The 19,488-nt window shown below is 34.9% G+C and overlaps 1 protein-coding gene across 4 annotated transcripts in view; it reads right to left on the bottom strand.

Annotated features, from left to right (window-relative positions):
- Nucleotides 1–19,488, bottom strand: part of MED15 (mediator complex subunit 15) — a 92,153-nt gene that overhangs the window by 24,580 nt on the left and 48,085 nt on the right. For 3 of the 4 annotated variants that reach the window (XR_011335251.1, XM_069841463.1, XM_069841464.1), the window contains 2 exons: nt 7,319–7,413; nt 2,012–2,278 (listed from right to left, as the gene is read on the bottom strand). Coding sequence is in view for 3 of the 4 variants with exons in the window: in XM_069841463.1 (XP_069697564.1) it covers nt 2,012–2,278; nt 7,319–7,413 (362 nt within the window). In the remaining variant the exon portion in view is untranslated. Of the gene's footprint in view, nt 1–2,011; nt 2,279–7,318; nt 7,414–17,247; nt 17,350–19,488 lie in introns of those variants that run through there. The other variant, XM_069841465.1, reaches the window with a different exon arrangement.

The raw sequence follows: 19,488 nt of genomic DNA, 5'->3' as shown, positions 1-19,488 counted from the left end.
CTTTTCAGATAGTCGTAGGATGGAGAACAAGTCATTCTCTCGGATAGTCGTTGGAGGGTGAACAAGTCACTACTTGTAGGATAGTCGTCGACGGGTGAGCAAGTCAGTCCGAGAAAGTCGTCGGTGAGATAATACATCGCTCGATTTATTAATTTTGTGTAGGAAGAAATATATACGCGTGCGATAATCTACTGAAACAGTGAATAGTGCATACGTCAAGAGAGTGTACAAGTTAACCATAAAGTCGCGTAATTAGTGTAATTATAGAATCTGCAGGCTCCGTACAATATTAAGTACGAACTCTGAATTGTATTTGGAAGAAGAATCAACGTCATATAAGTTCGGGAATATACTTGAATAAGCAGCGCGCACGCCACCGAGATATTAGTATTGTTGATAACGAATCATACAAGTATTTTTTTTCTATGATCAACGTCTTTGATAATTCGACGAACACTACCATTATTATCACCCGTCTAGCTACGCTCACCGTAAATTTGTCGATTGATATTACAAGTGAAATTAACAGTCTTGGATACGCGTTCAGCTACGCTAATTAACATCACATAATTGAGAATAAACGTCCCATTGGGAGTATGGACATAAACTCATATACGTGTTAATCTCATAATTTCTCACGTTATGTTACGGTCTTCTGAATTCCTCGTCCCAACCATTCCCTTAGCCACCTGAGATCTCAGATCTACTGCAGTTGATTCGAGGGGGCTGGCGCCCAACTACAACAAAACAACACCATTTTCGCCACCTCGAGTCAGCTTCTCCAGCAGAAGTGGAACTGGCAGCCGGAGCGGAAACTAGAGGCACCAATCGTCGCGTGAGTTAGGTTTCCAGCCTAGTCACCTAACGCGACGTAGATGCCGAGACAGGGCGACGGCCTCAGTAGTTTCATCAATTTAAGCCAGTTCTGCTGTATATGTATCCATTTTAATAGGCTGAGCTGGCTGAGGTGTCTCAAGCGTGCATCTTCTTGTGGGCTCTCCACTCTCTTGAACTTTCTGCGCTAGTCTTTGAAATTTTTTTTTTCCCCATCTTTTTGGCTTCCCTTCTCCCTGTTCTTTACATTTCTGGTATGTTCGCTGCTTTTCTTTTACTATTTTGCTAGTCATTTTAACTTTGTGGTCCTATGAAAATATTTCTTCTTAATATACACATTTTTTTTTTTTTTTTTTTTTTTTCAAACCCAAATTTTAATTCTTTTAAACAATAAAGACATTCATTCCCTACGATTTCGTTTTTGGTTCATTGAGCTATGTCACTCATTCTGGAGATATATATATATATATATATATATTTTTTTTATTGGGTTATTTTACGACGCTGTATCAACATCTAGGTTATTTAGCGTCTGAATGATATGAAGGTGATAATGCCGGTGAAATGAGTCCGGGGTCCAGCACCGAAAGTTACCCAGCATTTGCTCATATTGGATTGAGGGAAAACCCCGGAAAAAACCTCAACCAGATAACTTGCCCCGACCGGGATTCGAACCCTGGCCACCTGGTTTCGCGGCCAGACGCGCAGACCGTTACTCCACAGGTGTGGACACTGGAGATATATCCCTGAACAGGTAACACCACATCCATTTGGAGGTTGCCGCCATTTCATTACTGTGTAACTTTAACAAGAGAAACTCAACACATTGTCTGGTACTCATGGAGATCTTTCAAACCTTAAAATAACTTATCCCCACTCCATCTTGTTTCGACCATGAAACAGCAGTAACAAGATTTTGTCACAGTCACTGACCAGTGGGATTCGAACCAGGCTCAAAAGCAGTCTCTGATCAATAGGCAAACTCATTATTGCCTGAGCTATTCTAATCACCAAATAAAATACAATTAATATAATTTGTACATAGGACTATCAGTTTAAGTTTAAACATGTTGTAAATAAGTTTTAAAAAAGCCTTAAGAGGAAAGCGTGCTACAGTCCTATGGGATACCCTTGTTAAGGATGAAATAAAATAATCATGATAATGGTAGTATCTTACCTTTCTTGCCTGTTGCATCTGAGGCATATGACCCATCTGACCTGGCATCTGGCCTGGTGCCATTTGACCACCCATTTGCCCTGGGATCTGAGACATTTGACCCAAAGATTGACTTTGGATTTGGTTTGGTAACTGCCCACCCATTTGTCCAGGAAGCTGAACTCTCATCTGGGTGGGAATTTGACCAGGCATCTGATTTGGACAAGGAACATTTGGGATTGGTCCAGTCTGCATCTGTCCAGGCAATCCAACCATAGGTGGTCCAACCTATGTGGGAAGAAACACACTATTTAGTCAAACAACAAGGAATATGTTATGGGAGATAAAGTGCTTGATAAAAAGTAAAGAAAATTGGTATTTTCGCAAGGAATTGATGCATATTTGGTATAACCCACGAATTCCTATGACTATGACAATTTTTTTAAACAGAAACAACCAGTGGCATCTCCTGCAGCTGCAATTCTACTACTCTTAATGAAACATATAACTTCTTTTGGCCATGTTCAGAATTAAATACATACAATAAAACTTCAATTATCATTATTAATTCGTTCCACCACATTACGAAGGTCATTGAAATATTAATCTAATCATTAAGTCCAAGTTATAGCAACAATCTATTTCGAAAACAAAACAGCCACATAGAAACAGTTTTATTTCAGATTGTAACTTTGATCAACATTATGTATTACATGAAGTATCATCATTTAACACTATCACATTGATTTAATTTAATAAAACATGATTAAATGCAGTACATTTCTTATAGAACTTTAACGAACAAGTTCAGTAAATGTTGTAAAACTCAATGATCACTAAATTCTAGGTTTTGCTGAGAAGCAGTGCTTGTTTACAGACTTTGAAATCAACAGCTGACATATTCTTATATGATTAGGCCTACATCAGAAGAACAGTAAACCTACAAAATCCTGTAATTATGTACAGGAATAAAAACATCATAACCAAACAAAAGATTTGGGTCAATCTCACGAAACCCATCACATTTCTTTCCCTTGGATATATTTCTGTAATGGTTTGTAACTTGAAAAATGTTTCCTTTGGAAGTAATATAGGACTACTACACCTAGTTACCCACCCTAAACATAGGTCGATATTACATTTTCTTACTACCATGCATAGCTAGGAATACCCAAACATGTGGACACCGTGGATGTCCTGCACTACAAAATGTAAATTTGAATAACTATCATCTTTAAACTATAAATCCGATTCTAATGAAACACATTGTATTGAAAAGTATGTTGAAGGAAATAAACATCTCATATACAACCACTTCATCAAAGTGTTCAGTGTCACTACAGGAGTGCAGTTTTGTCCACGAGTTTTAGGCTTTGCCATGGAATGGATGATTTTTCGTTTTAAATTTTCCGCTTTGAAAAAGAAGTTCAATGTGGTGCGACCAGAACATTCGGGAGATAAAGACGGTTTCCGAAACTTAGAAATCTTGACTTTACCTTGTGAATACATTCTTTCCCTAATGATGCTGTATATTAAGAACCAAGATAAATTCAGTACTAATCAAGACATTCATCATTTTAATACAAGACATAAATCAGATCTTCATCTACCCTCTGTTAGTCTAAGCTGTTTTAAAAAAGGAGTTCGCTATTCATGTATAACAGTCTTCAATGCACTGCCTAATTATCTTAAAGATTTGAAGAACAACGAGAAAAGGTTCAGAAAAGAATTAACCAAATTTCTACATACTCATACCTTCTACACAATTGATGAACTGTTTATGCTTGTGAATTGAATTATTCTACTTAAATGACATGTACAATTTTATATAGCTCAACTAAAATATGTTTTTATATTGACTTAATCTGTTTACTATGTATTGTATTTTTTGTTTAGCATAACTGATGAATTGTATGTACTGTAAATTGAATAGTATACTGTATAGGTCAACTGATGAATTGTTTAAGCTTATAAATTGAATTAATCTACTTCATATGAATTGTATAGCTTAACGAAAATAAGTTTGTAAATTGAACTAATTTGATTGTATATGTTTGTATAGTTTGGCTGATGAATTGTATATGTTCTTAAAATGATTACTAGTCTGTGTAGCTCTACTGATGAATTGTATATAGACCTACTGTAAGTTGAATGGTAATATGTATAGCTCAACTGATGAATTGTTTATGATTATAAATTGAATTAATCTACTTGATATTAATTGCACAAATTTGTATAGCTTAATGAAAGTATGCTACTTTGTATTGTATATATTTGTATAGTTTTGGCCGATGAATTGTATATGCTTTAAATTGAATAGTAATCTATATAGCTCTACTGATAAATTGTTTGTGTTTGTAATTTGAAGTAGTTTGCATGATATGTATTATCAATTTCTGTATATCACAACTGGTTGAATTGTTTATGCCTTAAATTTAATTAAATTGTTTTGTATTATAATATAGCTCAACTTATGAATGATCGTTTGCGTTTGTAAATTTAATAATCTGATTGGCTATGTATTGTATACTTTTAGTAGAGCCATCGATGTAGCTCAGTCGACAGACTCGCTGGGGTGCTGATCCGGAGCTGCGTTCGGGCTTGGGTTGGATCCCCTTTTGGACTTTGGTTTCTTCGGAGGTTTTCCCCAGCCGTGGGACTGAAGCCGGATGGTCTATGGCGAGTCCTTGGCATCAACCCCTTTGATTTGATTACCCCCTTTGATTTGATTACCTGGTTGGGTTTTTCCGAGGTTTCCCCCACCGAAAAGGCAAATGCCGGGTAATATTTTGGCGAATCCTCGGACCTCATCTCATCTTACTACATCTCGCCAAAATGTAAAAAAATGTAAAAAAATTGTACAAAATTGTAAAAATTGTAGAAAATTACTAAATTGTAAAACTATAAAAATTTGTAAAAATTGTAATTGTAATATTGTAAAATGTTGACATGTTCCACATCTTAAAGCTTCATTGCTCATGTAAGATCTATGGAATAAAATAAATGAATGAATGAATGAACGGTGAATTGCCAGTGCTTTCTCAGACATACAGCAATCAGTACTTGCATGTCAAGTTCAAAAGCAACATCGAATAGTAAGTGTTCATTTTTTAAGTGGATAAAGTGCCAGCTCAACTACGTAAGGGGAAATTATCAACTGCTGGTTAAGTAATGAATTCATAGGCTACTTCTCAATTATGTTCGAAAAAATTAATATGTTTGAAAGTAATTAGAACACACTAGTGCAAAGTCTGAAATGTGGACACCGCGGAAGCGGACACCATGCATTTATTTAGGACGGGATATTTAATTCACAGGGAATGATAATTATTACTGACGTGATGTCTATAATGTAGGTGGAAATATATACTATTTCTAGAATTTCGTAATTCTATATGGATACAATATTCCGACTGTATCATGTAATTGAATTACAGGATGAGTGATGGTAGACTAACTAGGGAACGGAAAAACAATAATGAAAATAACAAAAGGGCAAGAAAGGAATGCTTAAAGACAAACATTTTAAAAAGTAAAAAATCTGGAGATTCAAAAAATGTCAGAAGTCGAAACGTGCAACTTGCAAAGAAAAGAGAAGCAGAACGTTTACGACAGAAAAAAATGATAGCAGATTGTGAAAAGCACGCTGCTTACTTAGCGTTGGAGTGTAAAAGATGGGCTGAGAAGAAGAAGCAAGGAAAAATTAAGACAGTTTTGACCATGATGACTAATAGAGAATTAAGATAAATTAAGACAGTTTCGGTCATGAGTAATAGAGAATTAAGAACAATTAAGACAGTTTCGATCATGACTAATAGAGAATTAAGAAAACGAAGGAAAAAACGAGAATGGATGAGAGAATATCGGAAGAAAATTAAGAATAAACGTATTCAACGATGTAATCATATTAATTTGAGAAAGGATGTAAAAACACTTCCTGCTAATAAAAAAGTAGGCCTATGAAGTTATTCGAAAACTAAACGTAGAAAACATTAAGCTTAAATGTTTAGCAGAAAAATGAAAAAAGCGTTATTCATGTATAAAGAAAAAAACTGAAATGGTCCTATGCTCTACTCCATTTTGTACTACTGCACTGCAATTCGCACTTTTCTAAAAGTGCGTCCAGTTCCTTCTGATATAATGAAGAAAATGATTCTTGGAGAGGTGCTAGAACAACAATTAAAATCTTAATTTTCTTATGGAGGATATAAAAGTAAACAAATATCTTAAGTGACAGAATAATTAAGAAATATAGAGTGCTGCAGCATTGTAAGAGAATAGTTTCTCGCACAGCTGTTCATCAGAATAATCCCTACAGACAAAAGAACAGCCACAGTTTAGAGTATAAGCATTCCATGGCACAGTGGAGGTATATCAATATCAATGGTGTGAAGATAATCCAAATATGTTATTTTTCAATGAACTGAGTTGTTATATCTTTAAATTTTAATGTGTTCACTATGGTATGGGTCATTGGAAATTTCCAGTTGTTTAGAGGAGTTGGTTTGTGTCTTAAAGAAGAGCTTGTTTTCTTGTACGGCATAAGTGTGTATAAGTGTGTGTATGTGTGTGTGTGTATATATATAAATATAAAGTGTGTATAAGTGTGTGTATGTGTGTATATACTTATGAAACAATCAGACTTGAAGGGTAATTGATTACATATATTTATCAATATTGTTATTACTACTATTATTATAATATTTATTGTATAAAATGCTGTCTGTTAATGCAAAAAAAGAATTAATAATATTTCTGTTACTGGTACTTGAAACAATTATGTTTCAGACATTATATACTGTGAATCATTTTTTTAGTTCTATTTAAATATCTTGATGGAATCAGTGTAATCTAGATTGTATTATTATTTATAAACATATAAATTAATGTCTGTATCATTGTTAGTGATACCATTCACATTATTAATTGAATAATACTTAGTTCATTTGTAATATGGCTCAAAAGCATTATATCTAATAGAAATCAGTTAATATTATTCTGAATCATAATTTTGTGACTTATTTCATTTACAATATTGGTTTCAAGTCAGTGTGTAAATCAAATTGTCTTTACCAAGCCATAGGGATAATTCCCAGATTCAAACTGTAGACACCGTGGAGGTTCTGTGGACACCATGGAATCTGAAAATTGAATTTGTTTTATTGTTCGTAGCACACGAAGATTTAAACATGGTCGCTAACACACCTCACTTACCTTTCACACCTATAATCAATAATCTCCTAACAATTTCAGTTGTTGTCTTTTTGGGCTCCAAAAGTGACGGGTTTCGTCAGAATGACCTATTTACATTACTGTGACTGCACCTACCTGTGGTCCTGGACCCATTCCCATGTCAGGTGGCATTTTATTTTGCATGGGTTGCATGCCTGAAATGCCTTGTGGTCTGTTTAAGGTCTGCAACACTGAAAGTCATATTTATATGAGATAGTACAACCAGTTCACAATAAATAATACAAAGAGTTCGGATTTATATAAAAAAAATACATTTAACATCCTGGATTGGGTCATCTTTAGGTTAAAAAAAAAAAACTTTGAGAGGTTAAAGAAAACTAGACACTCCCATCTTCCCTGATCTTCAGTCCACCTCTGTATTTCGAACAGCAACTTCATGTTTTTCCGGAGGCTATAAAGTGACAGTTCCAGTTCTGTAGTACACGGAACAGTTGGCCAGACACCCCTGACATCGTGAGGGATGGAAAGAAGAGTGAAAACTGGTTCCAAGACAATAGGATACAACCTACAGAATTTCTAGTCGAGCAGTGCAAGTGAAAGTGATCTAAGAGTGAATATCATTCATTTTCAGCTACAATTTTGCCCGAGAATTTACTGTTGATCAGTGACTGAAGGAAATGATTTTGTGCCGGGGAAAGACTGTTCACATCAGACAACGATTTTCCACTGACACAGAGAGTTCCAGAGGAGAAATGTTAAAACTGAAGATGATTCATGTTCCGGACACTCTCTAAATCAGTTACCCAAGAAAACAAAGAGGCCGTGAGGAAAATATTGCAGCAGGAAAGAAGTCTGACATATCAACAGATAGAAGAGGCCCTGCACATCTCTGCACCAGTTAAACATTCAATTCCACATGATCATCTCAGTGTTACAATTGTTTGTTCTCTATGGATGTCCCAATCACTTTTATAGGAACAAAGGGCAATTGTGTGGAATGGTTTCAAAAATAGTTTTAGAATGGAAATTCCTGCAATGTGAAGAGTACTGTTACAGGTCATGAAACTAAACTTAATTCTTTAATTATGACATCCCAATAAAAGCTCAGAACAAAGTGTGGTTATTTGATGATGAGTGTGCTCTTGTGACTGTGAAAAAATCAAAATCAGCAAAGAAGGGAGTAATAAAATTGTGGTGTTCTTCACTGCATGGGGCATCATCACTCGATTTGTGCTAGAAACTCAGTGCATAGTGACTGCCAAGTGGTATAGTGAGACTTGTCTGCCACAGGTCACAGACAGCTCATCATGCCGTCAAACAATGGACTTTTTGCAAGTTCAGGTCTCACTGTGCTTGCTCATCCTCACTACAGTCCTGACCCTGTCTTGAAGACTTCGGACTCTTCTTAGAAATGAAGATGAAGCTGAAAGGCTTGCACTTTACATCTGATGAGAAGCTTTTGGCAACATGGGATCATGAAAGTGAAAATCTATCAAAGGAGAAGTGGCCGAGTTGGTTTAGTTAGTTGTTTCGACATATGTGGAAGTAACCAGATTAGTGGAGATTAACTTTTTAGCGGCCTTTGCAATTGTAATTAAATTTAAAATTGTTTTCAGGAAACGAAATTTAATAAAATACATAACAATATTAATACTATTTTGAAAATGACAGGCTTATGCAGTGGCACTTTTTTAGTGGCGATAACTTTCATAACGAAAACGGTCTATGTCTACTTTGCCTTTCATCACTTTAAAATAATTCAATCCGACTACTGCACACTGAGGACAACTATTTTCAAACAGAATGCATAATCTAACGCATAACAATAATTTCATTCCATAGCTTGATTGGGTTGAGCTTCAAATTAGTTACAGCAATAGTCCTTTTTGCTGGCCTCATCCACACTTTTGGATCCAAGATTAAGAAAATTATATTTTCAAGACCCTGTAGCATTGTACAGGTTGGGAATGAAGTATGTGTCTGATAACATCAGTGCCTTCAGAGGTGGTGCAACTGCCACTCTGAAGATGAATCATCCGATCTCAAAAAGGCTATTAGGTCATTCCATGGTGACTAATGTAACAAACTGAAGTATCCATTTAAGAGATAAAGGGTTATATACACTGATTTTATAAATGTTAAACATTTTTAACTCTTTAATAATAATCAACACATACAGTTCATGCTATGAACATTTTCAACAATGCAGGAAAAAATATATTCATTTCATTTAATATCCTATTTTGTTAATTTGACAAATGTAACATTTTATGCTAAGCTTACTCCAATGAAATAGTTTAGTAATGAAACGCCTATTATTCAAATTAGTACAGACTTTTTCAGTAATTAATTTAATGTCTAAACTATTAAAACACAGTCTTAAGACGTGAAACAAATTATAATACAATAAAAAAAAAATTATATTCTGACATAGGGTTGTGACTATCGAACGTGACTAATGTAACATCATGCACTCTAAAATAACACCATAGTCTAGTATATACAGTCACGAAGCTCAATACTTAATAAATATGCATCCATTGATAGTTGCTAACCATCAGGATCACTACTATCGCCTCATCACAGATCTTTCCCTAGCAGACGACAAAATGTATACTTTCGATATTGTGTTCTTTTGAAAAAATTAACACTTTCCTTGCACTATTGAAATATGAATACATAAGGTTTATTATTATTTTCATAAAGTATATATTATATTTTATAAACTCATCTTCCTGGATCTTTAGGAAGAAAGATAACTCTGACCTCTTTTTCTTACAATTTATAGTACTACAAACGTCTCCTTGTCCCATATTATTATTATTCAAATTATTGTATTTTAGCCATTTAAAGTTATTACAACCAATAACGAACATTTCACAGTTTACACAACTTTTCACAACAATGCGAAATACGGGAGAGTCCATGCCTTTTTTGAGCTAGACCAGGCCGTAATGTATGTTGGGGTTTTCTATTTCAGTGTATGGAGCTCAGTGAAATATTATAACTTTATTGCGTATCATTGCTAAGTTTTATTTAGTGTAATGTGTCCATAAGTTCCGTTTACTTCTTGTTGCATAATATGTCGCAGAAATAATTACAAAACTGTGTTATTCTAATGTGAAGAGAATTTTATATGTGAACATAATCTGTTCGCATCAACATTTTAAGTTTAGAATGGAAGCTATTTTAAGGATTAATAAAAAAGAATTTATATTGTGATTTTAATTTAGCACATCTACCTTCCTTAATTGTAGATAGAAAATTTACCATACCACTCCTATGAAATTAGTGTACGTACAATTGTGTTACTTCGTCTCTTAGGTAGTAGATGAATACAATAATTCAATACTCAACTGTAATATTCAAATACAGACAAATTGAATGTGTGGGGTATCATACATGACATTATGCTTAATTATAATGTATAAATGCGAATATTGAAGTAGTGGTACAGTAAACAAAACCTATAATTTCAACATATCTAAATATCTGTGCAGTGCAACTGAAAATTATTGAATCGTGCATAAATGAATGTACAAGAATTTCGCAATATTAATCGAAATAAAGGCAGGTTGCCCTATTACACATACGAACAACGTAATTTTCACACCAAAAATAATATTACACCTTAACTCGCAAGTGAATTATGTCTGAAGTATCTCATAATTATTGTTTTAAATTTTATTAATGCAATTACACTACATTTTAGAGAAATATATGTTACTCTTTATGCATTCCAACTAATTTATATGGTTGAAACGCCGCCCTTCATGATCAGGTTAAGCGAGTCACATGGTCTGCCTTATGGCCTGTATTAGATCACAATGGCAGTGGCACAGTCTATTATTCCTAGTACTCACAGCGCTCCAAGTGGCTAGCAACTATCGCGAGAAATGCAAAAAATCATCCCAAGCTTCGTGATGTATATACTAGACTGTGATAACACTATTAGAATGTATCATAAGATCATTTAATACGTTATAAATTACTTTTATAAATGATAGAAAATGATTGAAGGCATATAACAATAAAAATGCATAACACCCATTTAAATTTCATCAAGAAATGTAAAATAACCTCTGTCATTAGCAACTATTGGAGGATCCACTTTTTTTTCTTTGTAAAGACTTTATCTTTTGACTAAGGCCATTTGAAGTAAGATACACATACAATCCTCATTGAAGCCCCTACTTACTTCTGGCTACAATCAATTGTGACTTCACCTGGTAGTGCTAGCTTTCACACAACCATACGACACTACTAATCACCCAATTTCAGTGTATGAAGCAAGTTGGTTGCTGTACAATAATTTTTCATTCTAGCTTCCAAATTGATCAAAGAATGTTAATGACAAATAATATCTGAATTCTGAAAGGATATAATAAGTATTAGTGCTTCATAGGTGCAGAGAAAGCATTCAAATCAATCAATAGGGAAATGATCTGGTATAAAATGGAAAAAGGAGGAATTAGTATTAATTGTTTTCGGACCCTTGTGAGCTCTCATATGAGATATATTTGGTAAGTTATACTTATATTTGTAAAATAATATAGGTAACATTAATACTGACTTTGGTATGTCTTTACAATTGCGTTACCAAAACAGGTAGCATGTATTTATGTACTTGGCATCTAGTAAAGTCATATGTATCGTAAATAAAAGCGAAATTGAGGGGCACCACAAATTTCGCACTGGAATAAGAGTGGGAAGTTGCTGTGAAAGTGGTGGTCGGCAGAGAGACAGGATCACATGCCCTGCATTTAAGCTCCTTGGTATGTAGCAGATAAATAGAAAGCACGTTTCTGTAAGATTGAGTGTCAGTGACAGGTTAGGTGTGATTAATTCAGATTTTGGTAAGCCTTGTACATACACATTTTGGTCGATAGGTGGATATGGACAGATATCCACCTTCCTTTAGTAACGAAACTGACTTAAATGTATGATCATGTAAATAATTTAAACAGGGTTTTGCTTTAGTTAACATGATTCCTGTTACTGTAATAAGGTCTACTGTCTTTCTTACTTTGTATAAATGTAAGGATATCAATGTAGCATTTAGACGTATATTGTATAATTAATTATAATGCTTAACATTTACTATTATTACTACTTTTTAATAATAGACCTATTACATTTTCAATTAAAATATAATTTATATGTCTACTTGAAAGATTAATAACTGGCTGAGTGTAAGAGAAAGCCCTATTGCTGACAGTTCAAATAAATATGATTAATATTAACCACTCAACTCAAATGTCCAAGAGAATTCAGCAAGTGTTGCTCACTAGGCTCACAAGTTAGGCCTACATTGGTCATGCAGTTTAAGTTTACATTAGTCACGGCTTTATTAGTAGGATTAAAGCAAAATTTTGAAACATGCTTTATTAACGAAACTGTTCTTTCTGTTATTGGTCTAACTTTTGTAGACTACACCAGAGGCATGTCGCAGTTTTATGCCCCTACCATGGGAATAACCACCTGTGGCTCCCCACTCTACACTGAACACAACTGCCAGATTACTCGGCAAACTCCGACCCACCCACCAAAGCCGGAGCAATCCGAGACCACACGCAGCTTTAGGGGACTTGTGGTTGATTACACTGCGACACCCATCAGTCAGCAGCAACACGTCAGAGCGATATATCCGGCCCGGCGAGCAGAGTCGGTCACCGGGAAGTCTAAATCGCCCCGGTCCCCCATTGGGGCTTTACGTGAATGTATTTGATCTCTGGTCCGGGTTCGGCACCTAAACTTGCAAATAGGGGCAGTATGAAGGGTTCACTATTGCTTCGTTGCTGGGTGCTCTGTCGGGCCGCAGAAGTTGGAAGTTGCGCTGGAAACTGTGGGACAGGGCCATGGAGATAGGAAAGATCCCCGCTGGTGAGACGGGAGTTATAAGCCTAAGAGACTTAACCTAATAATGTATATAAAAAACTAAAGAGGAAGAGGAATGAAACCTAACAAGGTATCCTTAACAAAATCCCGTCACGGTGGCAGACGTGGCAAAACGAACAGCGGGGATGGAGAGGTGAAAATGGCTGTGATGATGTGGTGGGTGTTCCGCATGCAATGGTGGCTGGTGGAGAGAAACAGAGTAATGACAAAGACGAGAGAACGAAAAGGGGGGGGGGGTTGGCGATAAGACGAAAAATGGCCGAAAAGAAGAGCATGAGAGCCACCATTGCACCCCCTGGTCACAAACTTGGAGGAACCCACCTCGACCGGTGTAAACTAGTGATAGCATCTCAAATGAGTGATACTATGGCCTCACCAGTGGTTAAAGCATTTGGGAAAATCCTATGAAACAAGGTTTGGACGAACTATTCTCTTCAAATCACTGTGCCTCCAATTAAAAACGTACTTTTTATTTTATTTTTACCAAGTAATTTGTTTTCCTCGGAATTGTTTTATGGAAAATTATTGGGGGAGGGGGCCTTGTTACCCATGGCCATGACGCCCATGAGCTTATCTATGTACGAACTTGTAAAATCCTACATGTTGTTTCACTCTTCTTTAAGATTATTAAATTTTTACGTCATTTTTATTTCTGTTGAAAAAAAGATATTTGGAGGCTGATCATAAACCACATTCAGTGTAACGTTTTATTTAACATCATTTTCACTTGTATGATGATTGTGAAATTAAAAGTTCAACAGGAACATTAAAATTTATGTGTTTCAGTTTAATAATAATAATTTTGTACTGAACATTTTAGTAACTAGTTTAATGATTAACAGTGGGAAAATATAGATACATCTATATGCAATACACTGATGTATTTCTTGCAATATATCTTTCATGCCAGGAAGAGTATAAGTAAACAACAGCTTGTTTTCAGGACAGAGAAGTTTCCAAATCAGTGACAACACAATTCGTGAGGATTTGAAATGAATAAAATGCCAAAATATTTTGTGAATATGATTTATTTGCACTGCACAGCATTTTTTTTTTAATTCTACTTATTGTTATATTACTTCTATTGTGAAGACTCATGAAAACTGTTTTTTTTTTATACTTATTAGTCCCTGGCACGAAAGATATATAAAATATGTTGTGCAGTATCAATAAATCAATATTTAAATTATTTTTGTCATCAATAGTCCAGCCTAATACTCAAATGAGGGCGATATAGAGGTTCTATTTCATCAAAGCTTGTTTTAAATTTTCCACATAACATAAAGAGTTAACTGCAGACACCAGATCCTGTATATTTGCTATTTTCATCATCATCATCATCCTTAGAAATTGGAAAGAAAGTGAAACTGGTTTGATAACCCCTGGAAAAGAAAAGACCCAACAGAACATAAAAGAAAACAACAGATTCATTTACCAAATCTGCTATTTGTTGCAGAATTGAGGATTTATATAAATCACAATTTTTGTAAGTCTGGATGATATGACTGAGAGTTTAAGATAAGCAGGATTCTGCAAATCTGGCTTTCAGGTATAGTTCTCTGTGAAGCAGACTTGAATAATTTCAAGGGAAAAATTGTTCTGGAGCTGGGTATCAAGTCTGTTTCACAGGGAGCTATACCTGAAAGCCAGATTTGCATAATATATACATCACTGTAAATACGTTAACAGAAAGCCACAATTCAAGTAACAAAGAGTTAGTGTGCACTTAAAGTTGTTTCTGGCATCTTGTCAGCCTATTTGAGGTGTGTGGATATAAAGAGAAAAATTGAGATGGTGTCGGGTGTAATTCCTAGGCAGCTCAGTCGGTAGAGTGGTGGTGTGCTAAGCCAGAAAGCAGGATTGTTTGACGGTTGCAAATGAGCTCTCTGTGAAATATGTATATAGCAGAATCCCTCTCAAGCAGTATAAAAGGGACCAGGCTAGTTCCGAATACGAGATTTGCTGGATAATTGAATAGATATTAAAGAAATTACCTGTTTGTATTTTATAATGCCAACTGCTGAAACTGCAGCCATGTGAAAATTGTTTTTCAATCATTTGATTATAACTAAATAACATTAAAACTGTGTGGATTTTCTTTATTAAAAATCAGTTTATTACTTGTATTATGTGATATACATAATACAAGTAATAAACTGATTTTAGGTTCAAATATTCACTGAACATGAAAGTTCGTGCAACTTCCTAATGTGGCAACACTGATGGCCAGACAATGTGACAGATTTAAACATGTTTTTTTCTCCCAGTCAAAAGTGCTGTTGTTTAGGTATTGACAGTTAACTGGGTGCCAGTTATAAGAGATTTTACTGTATATATAAAATGAATTTCGGTATGTGAAAAAACAATCAAATAACGAAAATGTTGCTGGAAAGGAGTGACGTGTTGTGAAACAATTTTATTTCTTGAGAAGAATGAAAGATTTAAGTAATTCATAATGATTAATTACCTATTTAGACGAGGCTGAATCAATGACAACACACCTAATTGTATTGTGTGTGGTATAATTGTATTGTGTATTGTTTATATTGTTTGTACCACTGCCACCAAGTGCTTGCCCACTTGCAGTTAAATAAATACATACATACATACACCAAAGGAAAAATATGAATGTGTGAAAATTGTGATAGAGAGTTAAAGTCACCCTTACATGCCTCCTCTAGGTGAAGGCGAAAGATTTATAGTGCTTCATGTTGGGTCAGAGTATGGATTTGTCCCAAACAACTTGTTGTTCTCCGAATAGAAGCCAACAAAAGACATTCACGAAGAAATGGACGGAAATGCCTTTAAAAACAAGATCTTAAATGCATTCTTCCAAACATACCTCACAGTTCAGTTATCATAATGCACAATGTCCCCTACAATTCAGCTAAACTAAATAAGGCTCAAATTTCTTCCACTCTAAAAACAGTTATGCAGAAATGCTTAGTAAACACAACTGCGATTATGATTCCTGTTCTATTAAACCCATGTTGTATGAAATCACTAAAGGCATTAAAGATAAATGTAGGACATACGAAATTGACAAGACTCTCTCCTCACCAATGAAGATGAAATGATCGACAGCTAGTCACAATCTATCACTATGTCCACAGGTGACATTGCTACACTCCTGCTTTCACCATAAGAGAGGGGTGAGTAGCTCTTTCTCTTTCTTTCGAAGGCGAGAACAGATACAGCAAACAGGATACAGAAGTACAGTGTGTTTATTTCTTTTTACCACGTGTTTAGCAAAATACAGTTAAAAAATAATAATTTAATGTAACACGTCAGTTCGAGGATTGAGTAAACTACATATCAAATCTGAAATTAAAGTAGAATCACTGTCCTCTAGAAATATATGTTATAAAAGACACACAAACAACAAAAAATAACAAGTACATTTGTACTGTACACTTCCACATAATACATATAGTAAGTATATAGGTGAAAGTTGCACTTCCAAGACTAAAGTGGTAAAAGCATACAAAGGAACTGAAAATCAAACATCAGAAAAAATTCCTGACATTAGTCAGTGGCAAATATGACATTACTCAAAACAAATAACTGTGATGTGGAATTACAGAAGTTCGACAAAATCAATGGAACAATTTTATTAAGTGTAGTTATGGAAAACACATTAACCGGTATAGCACAAAATTAAGATCACAGAATAAATTTTAAAAACAATACAGATGTGTTTTATTTCAAGGGAATATTTAAAAACCAGAACTGAAAAGTTAAGATTTCTGAGATCATTATTAGTATTCACAAGATCAGAACACTGAAGAAATCACATTGTAAGGAAAACATTAAAACTATGTGAAAGAGAAAATGTCTCATAAAAATGAGGGCACAACACTTACAGTGAATGAAGAACAAGACAAAAGCATTCTAAAAATTAGCATTTCAAAATCAATCCAAAAACTGAAGAGAGGCTGACGGTCTATATTAAGACTGCATGACCAACACCACCTAGAGCTTTGATGTAACAAAACTAAGTTTCACATGTTTATCAACTATTTACATCACTGAGATAGATCTTGAAAGCGTGCTGCAAGATGGCACATGATGGGAGGCAATGTATGCATGAAAAGTGCACACACAGAACACAAATCCTGGATGTTCAATTAGCATTCTAAAGTTCTGTACTAAAATGCTTAACATACTTGGGATTAGAAACGCCATTCCTGGTTTGTATATTTCTTTATGAATTGGAACTGATGAGCTTCCAAATGTTTTTCTATTAGCAATGCTACACATAGGTCACTGAACATTCAAAGACTGACACCAATTTCATTCTTTAGCATGTGCATAGATAAGAGTACGAAGTTCAAAAGTGTAAAGGTCATCAAAATCTAAACAGCTTTTTAAGAGATAAAAATCATGCGTGCATCTTCATGCATGGATACAGATGATTTTACATAGCACTGATTTATTAATTAAACGTTATAGTAGTGCCTGCCATTCACATCAACGAGACTATATGACTTGCTGTAGAAAACAGACTGTCTTATACGCAGAAATTTGTCAAGGGGGGGGGTTATTATTAAAATTGTTTACAATTTACATTATCGGTATTTTAATTTTTTGTATTATTATTATTATTATTGTTATTATGTTATGGTATATTTATTAATATCGTTATAAAATCTTTGAAACGTAATTTTTTCACAGCCATCCACTTTTTAACAACCAACAAGATAAATTTCATATTGTATCAGCTTCATTTTATTACAAGGTTGGTACTAGGCAGTAGGTCTCTCTATAATAAACATAGTATTGACATAATTTGAACGTGCTGCACAAAATCACACAAACTTTTTTTTAAATGCAACATTTTAATCTCTCCCACTTCCATAAAGCAGTATCATTTTTAAAGAAATTTCTGTTTGTGTGATTTTCGAAACGAGATAAGAGACTCCTAGTTTCTAATAATTGTTGAGAAACCGCTACAATAGTTCGTCGATCAGGTAACCTTCATTGCGGAAAACATTGACAGTACACCTTCTTGCCTCACTTGAATTATGACGCCTTTCTCCATGCATTAATAACATATGATATTCCTAAACTGTGAATGACATTGCAAGTTATTTATCGAATACCTGGTACTGAACTGTCATCCGCTCAGCAGTAGACCTATGGACAGGGAGCTTGAACTCAGATGACATGTATGTATGTCTGTGCAGAGTACTGCGTGCTGAACACGTTGCCACGTCTCTCACCTCAGAATATTAACAAATTTAAGCATGCAATTTTATTTAATTTCACGAAAATGTAATAGAACACACAAATATGTATTTAAATTAATATTAACTCTTTGCTAGATATACCTACTGATGTAATTGTTTTCGTAACTTTACTAACGATATAAGCAGTATAATGCAAATAAAATAAGAGAAGAAATATTTTTTTCTGGGAAAACTATCAAGTTTTGAACCTAAGTTTTGATCCTGTAGACAGTCCCCGACGACTGTGAAAAGGACAGCACTTGTACCCCTTACACCCTGTATAATATGGGACACAATTTGTAGGCAAATTTAATCAATTTTCTGTTTAACGAAATTTCACTAAAACGAAATTAATTACAGTATCCCCTTAAGTTCGTTATACTGGCATTTCACTGTATATATAAAATGGCGGGCACTGAACTTCTCTCATAATTTCCAAATATTAGAGTTTATTAAAAGAGACACATTTTTGAGTCCATGGAGGAGATAAAAACGATAACAGCAGACCTGCTGAAGAAGCTCTCAGCTAATGAGCCAATGTATACTTCGAATACTTGAAAACTCTTATGAAGCAATAAAAATTAAAGTGAAGATTAATTCATTAAAATGTATTATATCATGAAGTGAAGAATTGGTAGAATAGAGAAAAATTCTCTTCAGCACCAAGGCTTGAAGCCGGGTTTCCAGTTTTATGTGCTGGCACTTTGTCCACTAAGCCACAGCAGATTCAAGTTCTGATGCTGGATTGAATCCCTCTTATTTAAGTCCTACCGTGTTCCCCTTTGTTGACTTGCCCTCGCGTACCATGTCACAGTATGTGTCCCAATGTCCAAGTACAGAGGTGCACTCATTAAGAATGACTAAGTGGCCGGGGTTCTCCGTTTCTCTATTCTACAGATTCTTCACCATATGGAAATGCAGAATTACTGCACTGAAACTCCATATGTACTTCGGTACATCATAGTAAAATGCATTATGTCAGTCACCATGATGGTCCAGTGGCTAGAGTGCTGGATTTATAATCCTGTGGATCCCTGGCATACTCCTGATTTATAACTTGTGTTGGGCAAACCCATGATCAGGTAACACAAGGGTTTTCTCCAGGAACTCCGGTTCTCCTGTGGCTTCCTAACAAACATTCACATTATATCTCATCGTGGATGTAACGTAGACCAGTCT

Source organism: Periplaneta americana, chromosome 12, assembly GCF_040183065.1.
Source record: "Periplaneta americana isolate PAMFEO1 chromosome 12, P.americana_PAMFEO1_priV1, whole genome shotgun sequence".
NCBI classification, from domain to species: domain Eukaryota; kingdom Metazoa; phylum Arthropoda; class Insecta; order Blattodea; family Blattidae; genus Periplaneta; species Periplaneta americana.
The sequence above is the reverse complement of the archived record's forward strand: the minus strand, read 5'-3'. Positions and strand labels throughout refer to the sequence as shown.